At 39.9% G+C, this 16517-nt stretch overlaps 1 protein-coding gene across 5 annotated transcripts in view; it reads left to right on the forward strand.

Moving 5' to 3' along the window:
- Positions 1-16517, forward strand: part of ARID2 (AT-rich interaction domain 2) — a 295603-nt gene that overhangs the window by 136463 nt on the left and 142623 nt on the right. For all 5 annotated transcript variants that reach the window (XM_058191210.1, XM_058191209.1, XM_058191212.1 and 2 more), the window contains 2 exons: positions 14104-14237; positions 14354-14572. In XM_058191210.1, coding sequence (XP_058047193.1) covers positions 14104-14237; positions 14354-14572 — 353 coding nt within the window. The remainder of the gene's footprint in view (positions 1-14103; positions 14238-14353; positions 14573-16517) is intronic.

The raw sequence follows: 16517 nt of genomic DNA on the forward strand, positions 1-16517 counted from the left end.
TAATTTCTTAGGATCTAAATGCCATCTATAAAACATCTTATAAAAATTTTCCCTTAAATTCTGCGCTTGCGTAAATTTAACATTTCTAACCCAAATTTTCCCCATGTTTCCAACATTATTGGTTCCTGAATATTCTGTGCCCATTTTATCATACAATCCTTTATTAAATCTCTTTCAGAATCTATTTCTATCAACACATTATACAATCTCTTTATATGCCCCTGGGTTTGATTTCTAATTTGTTTAACCAAATTGTCTTCATTTTGAATAATACCAATTTTCTGATCTTCTTTCCATCTAGCCTTTAACTGTCCATATTGAAACCAAGTATAATTCCTCCCTTCTTCTTTTAATGTATCCAAAGATTTTAGTTGTAGATTTCCCCTCTCATTATATAAAAGATCTTTATAAGTAATCATTTCTTGTTCCTGTTCTATATTTATATTCTCTACTGCGTGCCGAGGACTTACCCATATAGGAATTTTATATTTTAACTTATAATAATATTTTTTCCAGACACGCAGAAGAGAAATTCTCAACACATGATTCTTAAAAGCTTTATCTACTTTCTTATCATACAATAAATATGCATGCCAACCATATAATAAATCATAACCTTCTATATTCAAAATCCTTTCTTCCGTCAAATTAAACCAATCACTTATTACCGAAAGAATAACTGCTTCATAATACAGTTTTAAATTAGGCATTTTTAATCCTCCTCTTTCCCGTGTATCTTGCATTATTTTCATTTTGACTTTCGCTTTTTTCCCTTCCCATATAAATTTATTAATTCCAATCTGCCATTTTTCCAAATTTTTGTCTTTCTTAATTATTGGTATCATCTGAAACAAGAACAAGAATTTAGGCAAAACATTCATTTTTATAGCTGCTATTCTCCCCAACAAAGATAATTACACTGAGTAGAAATTTTGTTTGAGTGTCTGTGGGGCTCTTTGAAGCAGCATTTCATAGGCGCACAAAAGAAGCCGAGAAAAGGAGAAAAAGGTTGCATTGCTCCTGGGCAACTTGCAGGTGACCAGAAGCTGTCCCAGAGACAGCAGCGCAATACTGCCAGCCCCGGGCAGTCAGGAGGTCTTCCTGCATCTGGCATGCATCCAGGCTCCATTCTCCATTCAAGGAACAGGCCGAGCAAGAATCTGGGATGCCAGATTGACACGCTGCACAGCAACTCCTGTAACGAAGCTGATAAAGCTCCTTTCTCCTTGTATATCTTGGAGCAGCTGCTCCACAGCATGCTGGATGTCCACTCGACCCATTCCTCAATCCCAGCAATGGCGTGGGGAAGAACTAAAAAAAATTTTTTTCATGCTGTGGACAGCTAAAATGTGCAGCTAAAAATTCATAATTTTATTTCGTTATATTGGTGATTTTTTTCATTTTCTGATTTGAATGCAAACCTGACATGTTGCACATTATTCTTGCATTTTAATGGATTAATTAGATTACAGATTGTTATGAATTTATAATTAGCTGCTAGAAAGTTTGTTCTTATTGCACATGGATGTTGAGAATCAAAAAACTAAAACACTTTAATCCAAAGTGTTCCAGTGTAGAACAGAATTTTATATGGGGGACTGAGGGGAATGATCTTCAATATATAATTCTTATATTCCAGCTATTGCTTCTCCTAGCACAAAACCTTTCCGGCTTTGTGGACCGACGGGGAGTTAGAGTAATGGTTCTGCATGAGTGGTGGGGAAGCATGCAAGTGGCAGGAGCTGCGTGTTGCACGCTCACCTGCCACTTCCACAACTTGGTTCTGAATGGACTACGGCCTGATAGTGGGCCACAGCCTTGGGGTTGTGGACCTGGTCTTAGTACATCATATATTACAAAATATTCTGTGAGCTTAAAGAACCACATTTCTATAATGACAGGAACTGACTTGTTCTCTGCTTGAGAATTCATTTTTACCTGGAAAATGAGCAATCTAAATCTTGAAATTTGTACTTACCATCATTATTTTTTGTAGAAAATAATTGTGTTATTAGTCATATAAGAAAATATTTATACTTTTACAAGAGTGGATTATAAGAAGGAACAGCAGTTTATTGCATTTTTAAAAAGAACAGTGTTAAATTGATATTGCATGATTTTGGCACAATATATCCTTTAATTGGGTGTGTTATCATACAATATAAGATTTTAAACAAACTTTTTCTTAAATTAAAACTACCATTTCTATGATACCATTAAAAAATAAAGGAATTGTCTATCATTTTTTAGTTTTTCAAAGAATAATTTTTTTTTTGTTAAGTAGAATGTACTTGGGCAAGCTGACATAAGAGTAAAAGTTAAGTGGAAGGATAGTTTTTGCTTCTTGGAGTTCAGAACTTTCGAAAACTTGTGGTATTTTTAAAAACTAAAGAAAAGAGACTGCTGGTTCATAATTCAGAGAAACACATTTGTTTTTTAAAGTTAAGTCTATAAAATAATACCTTAATTGAAAATCACTTTACATTAAACTTGCATAGCTTTTTTTGTATAATTTATCAAATAAACAATGTAGCAGTTTTGCACATTTTCCAGAAGAGAGCAGCCTTTTCTAAGCAATAGAAAAGTAGGGAATTAACTTATTCATATTGACAGAATTAAGTATTGTGTCTTTATTTATAGATGTAAAGTTGTAAATATAAAATAATTAAAATTATTTTTAATTCAATATAATTTTAAACATTTCAAATAATTTGTATAAGATAAAAGAATTTATGCAGTGTCACATATATGCAGCTCAAACTGACAAAATTATGACAAATCATGAAAAGTGACAGCACTTTTCATTTACTTTGTCCTGTTTTGTGCGATCAACAGCATCAACACTGAGAATGTTTTCTTTATTCATTCTTTGCAGTAATAACTTAAATACTTAGTTCAAGTAGTTTCATTGCCTAACATTTACAAAGGCTCCCTTTTCAGGTACCTTTATCATGGTAAATGAATCCTTTAAATTGGAGACGACTTCCGGTATCCGGCGGCAACGGACATCTGGAGGTGCCTCTCCTGCCTCCAGTGTCCGAATCCGGCCGCCTCCGAGGCCCTTAGGGGCCAGGTGTTCCGAAAAGGACACCTGCCGCACGGACGGCTCGCCAGGGGTCTCCCAGCCGACATACAGGACTGGGGGGACCGATGCTGGCGCGTCCTAGGCTCGGAGGGGTTCGGAGGCCTCAGGCCGCCATTATTTTGGTCGCCGCCTGGGCGCTGTGCCCGTGACACCGGGCTTTGGATTTATAATTGCAGCAGCCTGGTGGCGAACAGGAGCGGAGAAGAATTGAGGAAGGAGAAGGAAGGAGATATCGGCAAATGTGGTGGAGTGCTCCGAGTGCGGGGGTTTCTCTCCCTGCGACTGGAAGGAGCACGAATCACTTTGGAGAGAGGAGAACTTAAAATAACAAGATTACGGTTTGTGGAGCTCTGGAGAGAAGAGGTGATGGAGAAATTTAGGAGGGAGGGTTTGAGGCCCCTCCTCTGGGGAACAATGGTGGCGTCCAGCTTCCGCCTTCACTATGAGAATCTTGATGACATCACTTCCCTTGACTTCCTGGTTGACTAACTGTACTCTGGACTCGTTGCTCCTGTGAGTGCCCCTGGTGGATCCGGAGGAAATTACAAGGATACTGTGCTTGCCTGAGGATTTTAAAAATTTTTTAAATGGCAAAGGTCAGAGACCAACTGCTGGAGAAATGGAGAATTTTGGAAAAGTTATCTAATATGGACAAGAAACTGGATGAAATAAGAGCAGAAATTGTGACTATCCAAAAGGATTTAAAGGACACTCAACAAGTCTCAGCAGAAAACAAGCAGAAAGTGGAAGGTCTGGAGGAGAGATCGGGCAGTGCAGAAAAGAGAGGAGACGACAGGCAATGCTGTGCTTGGACTACAGATGGATAAAATGTCTTATTTCCTTAGGTTTCAAAATCTGGAAGAAGTGGACCAAGAAGACTTGAGAGATGTTGTGACTAAGCTGTTGGGAGAATTTCTTGGGAGAGGTGTTGACTTTATGAATTGGGATGTGGATCGAGTTTATAGAGTTAATTCAAAATATGCACGCACGCATGCAGTTCCTAGAGAGGTTCATGTCAAATTTGTGAGAAGAGAGACGAGAGATGAAATTCTTAGAAAACATAGGAGTGGGGCACTGACTTATAGGGGCAGGAGATAGCCATTCTGAGGCAGATTCCCAGACAGGTACGTGAAATGAGAAAGAAATATTACTTTTGTCAAGCAAATTGTACCAGAAGGGAGTAGGCTTCAGATGGCTGATGCCAGAGGATTGATGATTTTCCGGGAGGGCATTACGAAAAAATTAGTACAATTGCGGAGGCTGCGGCCTACGTGGAGGAACACAAAGCCCTCCTGGAATTAGATGACCCAGGAGTTGAAGAAGGGAGGTTATAGACCATGGGAGGAGGCGGCTGCCGCTGTTATGCCCTGAGTTGGGTCAGGCTGAACCCAGAGTTCTGAGATCCAAAACTAGGAAGTGACAATGATATTTGGTATTGTGTTGGTTTTCCTTATTCTCCTTTGTATGATATTTTGATTATTCTTGACCCTTCTTTATTGCGTATGTAAGATTGATAAACTTAGCTACTTCGTATCACCTGCTTGCCATATGGCTGTTGTATGTGTTTAAAATTTTGAGTAAAATTCTTATCTTGTATAAGAAAAATGAAAATTTACCATACCTGATATGTATTTGTATAAACCTTTTTTGACCAATAAAAACTTTTTGGAAAAAAAAAAAAAAAAAATGAATCCTTTAAATTGTTTTCTGTCAATTCCTATGCAATTCATGCCAGGTGACGAAGAAACTATAGAGATTACCAGTATTTCGTACAACTATTTTCTTGCTGTTTTTTAAAAATAAAACTTCATTACAAGCAAAAAAATAATAATGTATCTTTCAGATAATCTTGTATAAGTCCCATTTATATGTATTATCCCAGTTAACGTGTAAGCATATTTTGTTTTTATGAAAAAACATGGGCTCAGCTCAGGGGTGGGTTCTACTTAACCTTTACTACCAGTTCGCAACGGGAGCATACACATTCCCATAACATGTCAGATGCCTCAAAAGCCAGACAAAATTACAACAGAATAACATCTCTCCCACTTTGTATTCTGAAAGTATGGTGAGGGCAAAGGGAGAGATAAAAAACTTGAGCAACAACTTTACATTAATCATTAACATTAAATATACTGCTGTCTGAACATGAATCTCATATCTATTCTTCAGAAATGGATTGTGTTTTTACAGAAAGTTGCTATTGTCATATTTTTATCAAGTATTGCATAAGAAAAAGAAAATGTCATCTTCAGCGCTCCATTTTCATCTCTTCTTACATGCCATCTAGCATGTTTGGGTGTGATAGTTAAGTAATAGTGCTATAACAGATCACTGCATATCATATATTAGATTTTTAAAAATCACAAAAAATTAAAACATACCATATCAACATTAGGAAGTAACACTATATAATGGTATAACAATACTAGAATGCCTTTGTTTCTTATTTGAGTTTTGACATCTTAATGTTTGTTATATAAATGTATTTTCTTACATTTTAATTGATAAATTAATTAGAAAAAATAGTGAAAGACATCCACTGGGTATATTTAAATTTAATTAAGTTAACAGTTTAGCTAAATCTGTCAGAATAAAGCTCAGTTTATTAAGATAATTTGTTCACTGGAATATCACCATGATCTTTGGTCATGCTGGTAGAGGATTTTAGAAATTTAGATCCAGTCAGTATGGATCAGCTTCTTCAGCCCTCAAATGTGTCTCCCTCATTATGTGTCTCCCTCATTATGCTTGATAAATAGAAGTACATTATACTTAAAGCTTTTTAAATAATCCCCTAAAATTGTTTTAAGGTTTAATTTTTTGGATTTATTAGATTACATCAAAATGTATTACAGGTACCGTGGTTCCCTAAAAATACGACCTACCCTGAAAACACGCCTAGCCTGATTTTCATGCCTGTGCCTAATATAAGCCCTACCCAAAAAATAAGGCCTAGTTAAGCCCTGACCACTATCTGGATGTACAAGGTGGGGTGAGGTGTAGGTGTAAAAATCAAACTGGGAAGTGGAGGTGCCCCACTGAGGAGTCTTGCTGCTGGACACCACATGGTGTCCAGCCACGAGCAGCTCCAACTTTGCAAGATTTTTTTTTGGTGAGAAGTTGGAAGGTCTGAAATATTATTTTTACCGTAGTCTCACAGACTACGTTTGCTGCCCTGCATGCGGCAGACAACAGAGCTGGAAAGCAGGTTAGTGAAGGGATGTGGCTGCCCTGCAGTGCGGTGAGGGTTTGGCATGTGTGGCCTGGCTGAAGGGCCCTCAGGTAAGCTGGTGCGGGGTGCGTGCTGCACTGCCTTGCTTCGTCCTCCATCCCCCCCCACACCATTTCACTTCATTCTTCGTTCGTCTTTATAACGTACAGCTTCTCACAGTAACGAGAATAGCAGGCAATTCTGGAAGATTGTTGGAAACACGTGCTTATAGTAGAAGCAAAGCCAGCCTGCATTGTCAAGTGTTTGGGCTGCTGAGCACCAGCCTTCATGCCTACTCGGTGCTGCAGATGTCAGTTACAGCTATGCCGAGCCCAGTGCTCTTCAGGCCCTGGCCCTGGTAGCCGCTGCAGTTCTCATGACGGCTGTGCGAGGCAAGTGTTGGAATGCCCCTAGCCATCGGTGGTTCTGCAGCCACCTCACCTTCTGCCCGACCCAGCCCACCGCCAAGCCCCGATTGCTACCCAGCACCCTCCACTACTTCCCACTGGAGCTACCCCACACACAACTGGTATGGGAGCTGCAGCACCTGTAGCATCGAGTAGGCATGCAGACCAGCGCTCATCAGCCCAAAGGAGACCCCGGGAAGCCATTCCCAGGACCACCCAGTTGTCACCCAGGCGGATGCATGGTGGGAGGAGGCTTCCTGCCCATATGAAAGAGAGGCTGAGTTACTAAAGGGCCTCTTCCCCCCCAAGACCCTTGCAAGTGCCAAGCTACAGACTCTGCTCCGGGGAGCCTCAATGGGGACCAAATTCTCGGCCTGCCCTGGCCTCCACCCACCCTGCCAGGAAGGTGAAGAGCCCCCACGAGGTTAGCAACAGCATGATCAGCCAGGAAGCACGGCACCTGCACAGCCAAGAAGTGTCCCAGCAGTACTGGTCAAGCAGGCAGGGCAGGTGGAAGCCGAGATGTGATAAGAGCTTGGCCTGCTGTGGTTGCGGGAAAGCAGAAAGTGGGATAGAGAGGGTGGGGCCAGCAGTAGTTGCGCTCCCAATCCCATCAGCCCCTGTGCTTGCGTTCCCAATCCCGCGCGTCAAAAAAGTGCTTCAGGGCCCAAAAGAAAATAATTATTTTCAGGGAAACACAGTAGTCCTCGAGTTACGAATGAAATGGAGCCCGCCCATCCATCTATAATTTGAGAATTCGTAGAAGTGAATCTTGTACCTGGAACAAAATCACTCCCTCCTTTCACCCATGCATTTGATAATCGAATATGCAGCTCATTAAGTGCACATGTGGTATCTCGGGGTGGGGAATAGTCCATCTGCTTCAGACCACCCAAGGCCTCCCCTGACACATAGATACCTCATTCTCCCTCCCCTGGGGTCCTCACAATTGCTTTCCCCTCTCATCCTGCTGCACCAGGTGACTTATTTATGAAGATCTGTTCTCTCCAGACTGTTAATTATAATAATAGTAATAATAGTAATAATAATAATATCAGAGTTGGAAGGGACCTTGGAGGTCTTCTAGTCCAACCCCCTGCCCAAGCAGGAAACCCTACACGATTTCAGACAAATGGCTATTCAACATTTTCTTAAAAATTTCCAGTGTTGGAGCATGTTTCTTTGCCTACTTCCTCCTTTCTCCTTAGCAAAGGGCTTGATGAGGCCTCTGGTACCAAAAATGGAGGCCGGGAAGGCCGCACACAAAAAGGAGGCTGGGAAGGCCGCACACAAAAAGGAGGCCGGGAAGGTTCATGCCTCCTTTTTCATCAGAGGCCTTGTCAAGCAGATCACCTGGAAAGCCACGCATGGCCTTAGGCCCTCCTTTTTTTGTCACTGGAGGCCTCATCAATCAGATTGCTGGTGAGAAAGGAGGTCTGGAAGGCCGTGTATGGCTTCCGTGCCTCCTTTCTCGTCGCCAAAGCTCTTTAGGCTTCAGCAGCCCTTTTCAAAAAGGCTTTGCTGGTAGGAATAGAGCTTCAGGTGGACGCAACCACTCCTCCCAAACTCTACTGGTGCCAAAAAAAGCTTTTTGCAAAGCCTATAGGAATGCAATCTCCCTGAGGGCGATGCAAGGAAATGACAAACGGTGGGAAGGCCTGAAGGACCGAAGCCTTCCATCCATTTTCAAACGTCCAAACATTTCAAATGAATAAAGTACGAGATCACACGAGATCAGTAGCACAAGATTTTGCACTACTGATCTTGCATGATCTCGCAGTATGTTAGGCCTCTGTTCTCTGTGAATGCACTGAAAGCCTGAAGTAATGAAGCAGGCAAAGAAAGCGCAACAGAGAGATCTTCGCAAGGTAAGTGAGTCTCCAAAGGCAAAGTGCCTGTATAGACCCAGCCGGGGTGGGGGGCTGTGAATAGGCAGGCAAATGTTGTAGAGCTTCTGCAGTTGTTCGTAAGGGCAAACAACTGCTGTGGTACTGCAATATTCATAATTTTGGGACTTGTTCATAAACACCAGGGGGCGCTAATTGCATAACTTCAAACATTCGCTAAGGGAATTGCCTGGATTACCTGTAATTCATAAATTAAACACTACATGATAAAAATACAGAAAGAATAAAAAAAGACATTCTGTATAAGCGAAGAAGGCGGAATGATATTCTGAAGTTTGACTGCAGTCTGATAGATACTTACCTGATAGGTATAACAAACTCATTTTAGCAGAAAAATGTTTGAAAATAATCAAAATATTTGAGAAGCCTTTGATAATGCATTAATATGTTTATTAATAGAAATTTCCTTAAAGATTTACTTACTACAGTGTAAAATTAATCATTCAAAGAAATCACTGTTTTTCTTCAGTTATATTTAACAGTGAAAATGTTCATTTTGAAAACTTCTATAGATTCAAAACTTCCATAGATTCAAATTCAACAGATAACTATAGAAATAAATTCTTCCTTGTCTTTATCCTTAAAATAAGTGTCAGTTTAGTCATTACACATTTTTGGCCATATAAGGGGCTTTTAGATATTCCTGTCAAATTTTAGGAAAATTATTTTCAGTTTCCTTCATTTTTGAGAGAGGCATTCTAAAAAGATAGTAGATACTTTGAAATAAATTAAAAAATACTTAAAACAAAAGTGAAGGAAATCCTAAAATTCTTGTAATATCTCACTCTTCCAAAAGTCCATTTGCATTTTTACCTCATTGGCTGTATTCTGTAGTCATCCAGAAAATATTCAAGACATCCCCAGCCATGAACTCTGAATAAGCATATTGTAATTCATATTTGGTTATGAATGGTCTGTTAGAACCATTTACAAATATCTAGAATTTCCTCTGCAACCCTTTGAACATAAATAAAAGTGTAGGCTTTGACAATAAAAATTCTTTGGCCTTAAAACGTTATTATTTTTGTAATCCAAAATAGGCTGAATCTTTGTTGTGGAGTCTTTGGTGCTGTCTGAGTTTGGTTGTTTGCTACTTGCAGACATTTCATTACCCAACTAGATAACATCATTAGTACTAGTGAGTATGGGGTTTTCTCCCTATATATGTTACCCAGTCAAGTAATAAACATATGCAAGCAAACACCCAGGCTCAGTCAGACTAAGGATTTCACAGTTCAACTCTTAGCTATATATTCTCTTTTATTAAATATCTCTTTTTGATCCTAATGTCTAATGTTTACTTAGGGAAGCCTTCAAATCTGACTTGAGTGGAGCATCATTTTATAAAATTGTACATGATACTTCAGTCTAAACCCAGAAAATCTTATTCTTCAAAGACTCCAATCTCTCCTTAATTATTTGAAGATTGGAATCATTAATCTAAATTAGACTTCTTTTTCTGGTATTTAATACATGCCTTGGAGCAGGCCTGCATAACATGTATGCCCATCATTTTTTGAAAAATAGCCAATCTGCTGCAACCAAACAGTGATTCCATTTTCAGAAACACTGGAGAATCTCCAGTGTCTCTAGGTCTCATGGACACTACCAACTTCATGACTGGTCCCGCATTGCTAGCTGCCAAATAGCAAGTCAGCAAATCAGCTATTGCTTTGTGGCCTGCAATTAATTTTTAAGTGCAAAGATTACGTTTAAAATTTGTGACCATGAATGGCAGTGTATATGTTAAATATACAAACTTCTAATAGACTAGAGCAGGGGTCTGCAACTTTAAACACTCAAAGTGCCATTTGGACCCATTTCCCACAGAAAAGAAAACATTGGGAGCCACAAAACCTGGATGGACGTGGCCAACTCAATGTCACTCACTCCCAAGTCACATGACACCCCCCCAGCCATGCCTATGCAGCCAGTCATTAGGGCAGAAAATCATGTGTTACATTATTTGCAATGTCCCACCCCGCCTAACCCCTTACCTCCCAGCCACCTCTTGTCAAACCTGGCCTCGCCTCTGTAAAAATGTTGTTCACCTGTCTCTATCTATCTCTCTCTGCTTCTCTCTCAGTCTGTCTATGTGTCTCTTGTCTCTTTCTTTCCTTCTCTCTCTACCTCTATCTTTCCCTCCCTCTCTCCCCCCCTCTCTTTTTCCCTCCCTCTCTCTCTGTTTCCCCCCTTCCCCTCCCCCCTCAATGAGTTGATGAGCAAAATGGCAAAACTAGTTTCAGGGCCATATTTCATCCTTAAAATACACAACATTTATCCTCCCCTCTCTCTTTCTCTCCCTCCCACTCCCTCCCACTCTCTCTGTCTCTCTCTTTCCCTCCCAGTCTTTCTCTGTTTTTCTCTCTCTTTCTGTTTCTCTTTCTTTCCCTCTCCCCCTCCCTCCTCCCCAACATCTGAGAGGTGAGAGCAAGCCAACGACGATGCAGGGTCACATTGTGCCTCCATGTTGTAATAGGCTCCAGGAGGAGGAGACTGCAGCTTCCCCATTGTGAAGCGCACTTAATTTCACTGTGCTGTACAAGGCGCTGCAATAGCAGTGGGCAGGCCATGGAGGCAGCAATAGCAAATGTACCACCAAGGCGGAATGATATTCTGAAGTTTGACTGCAGTCTGATAGATACTTACCTGATAGGTATAACAAACTCATTTTAGCAGAAAAATGTTTGAAAATAATCAAAATATTTGAGAAGCCTTTGATAATGCATTAATATGTTTATTAATAGAAATTTCCTTAAAGATTTACTTACTACAGTGTAAAATTAATCATTCAAAGAAATCACTGTTTTTCTTCAGTTATATTTAACAGTGAAAATGTTCATTTTGAAAACTTCTATAGATTCAAATTCAACAGATAACTATAGAAATAAATCCTTCCTTGTCTTTATCCTTAAAATAAGTGTCAGTTTAGTCATTACACATTTTTGGCCATATAAGGGGCTTTTAGATATTCCTGTCAAATTTTAGGAAAATTATTTTCAGTTTCCTTCATTTTGAAAACTTCTATAGATTCAAAACTTCCATAGATTCAAATTCAACAGATAACTATAGAAATAAATTCTTCCTTGTCTTTATCCTTAAAATAAGTGTCAGTTTAGTCATTACACATTTTTGGCCATATAAGGGGCTTTTAGATATTCCTGTCAAATTTTAGGAAAATTATTTTCAGTTTCCTTCATTTTGAAAACTTCTATAGATTCAAAACTTCCATAGATTCAAATTCAACAGATAACTATAGAAATAAATTCTTCCTTGTCTTTATCCTTAAAATAAGTGTCAGTTTAGTCATTACACATTTTTGGCCATATAAGGGGCTTTTAGATATTCCTGTCAAATTTTAGGAAAATTATTTTCAGTTTCCTTCATTTTTGAGAGAGGCATTCTAAAAAGATAGTAGATACTTTGAAATAAATTAAAAAATACTTAAAACAAAAGTGAAGGAAATCCTAAAATTCTTGTAATATCTCACTCTTCCAAAAGTCCATTTGCATTTTTACCTCATTGGCTGTATTCTGTAGTCATCCAGAAAATATTCAAGACATCCCCAGCCATGAACTCTGAATAAGCATATTGTAATTCATATTTGGTTATGAATGGTCTGTTAGAACCATTTACAAATATCTAGAATTTCCTCTGCAACCCTTTGAACATAAATAAAAGTGTAGGCTTTGACAATAAAAATTCTTTGGCCTTAAAACGTTATTATTTTTGTAATCCAAAATAGGCTGAATCTTTGTTGTGGAGTCTTTGGTGCTGTCTGAGTTTGGTTGTTTGCTACTTGCAGACATTTCATTACCCAACTAGATAACATCATTAGTACTAGTGAGTATGGGGTTTTCTCCCTATATATGTTACCCAGTCAAGTAATAAACATATGCAAGCAAACACCCAGGCTCAGTCAGACTAAGGATTTCACAGTTCAACTCTTAGCTATATATTCTCTTTTATTAAATATCTCTTTTTGATCCTAATGTCTAATGTTTACTTAGGGAAGCCTTCAAATCTGACTTGAGTGGAGCATCATTTTATAAAATTGTACATGATACTTCAGTCTAAACCCAGAAAATCTTATTCTTCAAAGACTCCAATCTCTCCTTAATTATTTGAAGATTGGAATCATTAATCTAAATTAGACTTCTTTTTCTGGTATTTAATACATGCCTTGGAGCAGGCCTGCATAACATGTATGCCCATCATTTTGAAAAATACAGAAAAGAAAACATTGGGAGCCACAAAACCTGGATGGACGTGGCCAACTCAATGTCACTCACTCCCAAGTCACATGACACCCCCCCAGCCATGCCTATGCAGCCAGTCATTAGGGCAGAAAATCCTGTGTTACATTATTTGCAATGTCCCACCCCGCCTAACCCTTACCTCCCAGCCACCTCTTGTCAAACCTGGCCTCGCCTCTGTAAAAATGTTGTTCACCTGTCTCTATCTATCTCTCTGCTTCTCTCTCAGTCTGTCTATGTGTCTCTTGTCTCTTTCTTTCCTTCTCTCTCTACCTCTATCTTTCCCTCCCTCTCTCCCCCCCTCTCTTTTTCCCTCCCTCTCTCTCTGTTTCCCCCCTTCCCCTCCCCCCTCAATGAGTTGATGAGCAAAATGGCAAAACTAGTTTCAGGGCCATATTTCATCCTTAAAATACACAACATTTATCCTCCCCTCTCTCTTTCTCTCCCTCCCACTCCCTCCCACTCTCTCTGTCTCTCTCTTTCCCTCCCAGTCTTTCTCTGTTTTTCTCTCTCTTTCTGTTTCTCTTTCTTTCCCTCTCCCCCTCCCTCCTCCCCAACATCTGAGAGGTGAGAGCAAGCCAACGACGATGCAGGGTCACATTGTGCCTCCATGTTGTAATAGGCTCCAGGAGGAGGAGACTGCAGCTTCCCCATTGTGAAGCGCACTTAATTTCACTGTGCTGTACAAGGCGCTGCAACAGCAGTGGGCAGGCCATGGAGGCAGCAATAGCAAATGTACCACCACGAAGGCGGAATGCTGTTTTGCACAAAGGCAAGTGCAGGGGCTCTTCGGTCCCGCACTAAGGCTCCAGCTATCGCCACCACTGCAACGGTGCGACAGCTTTTTCATCCCTCAGGGAGGGATGAAGAGCCACATGTAGCTCTGGAGCCGCAGGTTGCCGACACCCGGACTAGAGTGCTGTGAGAGACAAATTTTATAAAAGACAAGATTGGTATAGGTGTGTTTTATTAAAATTATTATAATATTTTGTGGATTTGGATTTGATACATATTTTCAAGTTGATCTTCAGTGGAATGAAAATATAATGTAGGATTATTTATATAAATGCTTTTATGGGTTTTTTTAAAAAAAAATTTTCAAGATCAATAATCTGAGAAGACTGTCAAATCAATTTAATTCAACTAAAAACATAAATTATAATTTGTTTTAATAAGCTTTTTAATGCTTTCTTGTATTATATGTATACTAAAAAACAGTTACTTTCCATTTCAGTTATCTGGAAAAATATGAGAAAGTACATCATTTTGGAGAGGATGATGATGAGGTACAACCAGGCAATCCAAAGCCCCAACTACCGATAGGTGCAATTCCATGTTCCTATAATTACCAGCAGCACAGCGTGTCAGGTAAATCTTACAGCTAATTAATAATAGTACCATTTATATTGGATTTCTTTGCGAAAAATAGCACAGTGACCTATAGATGTGTTGTTATTAATCTGTATTTTTGCCTTTATGAATAGATTTTCTTCGACAAAGTTATGGGCTATCTATGGACTTTAATTCACCAAATGATTATAATAAATTGGTGCTTTCTTTATTATCTGGACTCCCAAATGAAGTGGACTTCGCTATTAATGTGTGCACTCTTCTGTCAAATGAAAGCAAACATGTTATGCAGCTTGAAAAGGACCCCAAAATCATCACTTTATTACTTGCTAATGCTGGGGTATTTGATGACAGTAAGTTTCTAATTTGTATAATACTTTAAAGATAAATGTACTACTGTAAAATACAATTTTTCAAATGCTGAAAATCAATCTTCTCTTTAAGCTATTCACTAATTTTTTATACAGGACAAACCTTGCCGCATCAGAAAAATATTTCATTTACTTTAGTATTCTTTTAGCAGTGTTTATCCAGGTGTTTTTGTGACATCTGTGGCATCTTCCCCCTTACTTGCTCTATCAGTCAATGTTATTCATTGACGACCATTTACTCAAGAGAAAAGACAGATTTTAATAAATGTGTTTAAATTCCTGTTAAAGCCATTTAAGCTTCAATCTTGTACCTGTTTTTCTGGAGGTAAACTCCATTAAACTCTCAGACTGTATTGTTGGTATTTACTTTGCTTAAATTATATATACTGTAGCAATAGCACTTAACGCTTAGACTTAGCACTTCTTCACAGTGCTTTACAGTCCTCTCTAAGAAGTTTAGAGTATTAACATATTGCACCCAACAATCTGGGTGCTTATTTTACCAAACCCTGAAGGATGGAAGGCTGTGCAACTCAGAATCAAACTTCTAGAGTGATCAATGAGTTAGCCCTGCAGTACTGTGTTTTAACCACTGTGCCCCACAGCTCTTATATATTGTGTGATTCTCCTTTTTTCTTTCTTTGGTTCTGTATATACTCTCAATGAGTTTCCTATTTACTGAGTATTTCTAGAATTGGATTCTAGAAATCTGGGACAATGGGCAGGATTTTTTTGTTTAGAATTCTATACATTTCTATCTTATATTCCTTCTTTGTTTAAAGCTCTTCATGTCTAGTTGCCCATTTTTGCAACATTTGCATCTGTATAATTTCTTTTTATTTTTTTTATTATTATTAATTAAACTTTTATACCGCCCTTCTCCCGAAGGACTCAGGGCGGTGTACAGCCAAGATAAAAAGCAATAAGTATACAAAGTTAAAAAATCAATTTAAAATACCTATTCAATAATGGCCGAATTAAAACCGTCAAATTGACCAACCTAAAATACCCCATATAAAATTACAGAAAATTTAAAAATTTAAAATTTAGAAATTTAAAAAAATCTAAAAAATCAGTCCAGTCCCGCTTGGATGAATAAATAAGTTTTTAATTCCCGACGAAAGGTCCGAAGGTCAGATATTTGGCGCAAACCGGGGGGAAGGTCGTTCCAGAGAGTAGGAGCTCCAACAGAAGGCCCTTCCTGGGCCCGCCAGCCGGCATTGCTTGGCGGACGGCACCCTGAGAAGACCCTCTCTGTGAGAGCGTACGGGTCGATGGGAGGCATAAGGTAACAGCAGGCGGTCCCGTAAGTACCCGGGCCCTAAGCCATGGAGCGCTTTAAAGGTGGTAACCAGAACCTTGAAGCGCACCCGAAAGACCACAGGTAGCCAGTGCAGACTGCGCAGGAGTGGTGTTACCCGGGAGCAACGTGGTGCTCCCTCAATCACCCGCGCAGCTGCATTCTGGACTAGCTGAAGTCTCCGGGTGCACCTCAGGGGTAGCCCCATGTAGAGAGCATTGCAATAATCCAGGCGAGAAGTGACGAGAGCATGAGTGACCGTGCATAAGGCATCCCGGTCCAGAAAGGGGCGCAACTGGCGAACCAGGCGAACCTGGTAAAAAGCTCTCCTGGAGGCGGCCGCCACATGGTCTTCAAACGACAGCCCTCCATCCCGGAGGACGCCCAAGTTCGCACCCTTTCCGTGCGGGCCCAATGACTCCCCCCCAACAGCCAGCGGGGGTGGCAGCTGACTGTACCGAGATGCCGGCATCCACAGCCACTCCGTCTTGGATGGATTGAGTCTGAGTCTGTTTCTCCCCATCCAGACCCGTACGGCCTCCAAACAATGGGACAGCACTTTGACAGCTTCGCTGGGGTGGCCTGGGGTGGACAAGTACAGCTGAGTATCATCAGCGTACAGATGAT

The sequence above is a fragment of the Ahaetulla prasina genome, chromosome 7 (genome assembly GCF_028640845.1).
Source record: "Ahaetulla prasina isolate Xishuangbanna chromosome 7, ASM2864084v1, whole genome shotgun sequence".
NCBI lineage: Eukaryota > Metazoa > Chordata > Lepidosauria > Squamata > Colubridae > Ahaetulla > Ahaetulla prasina.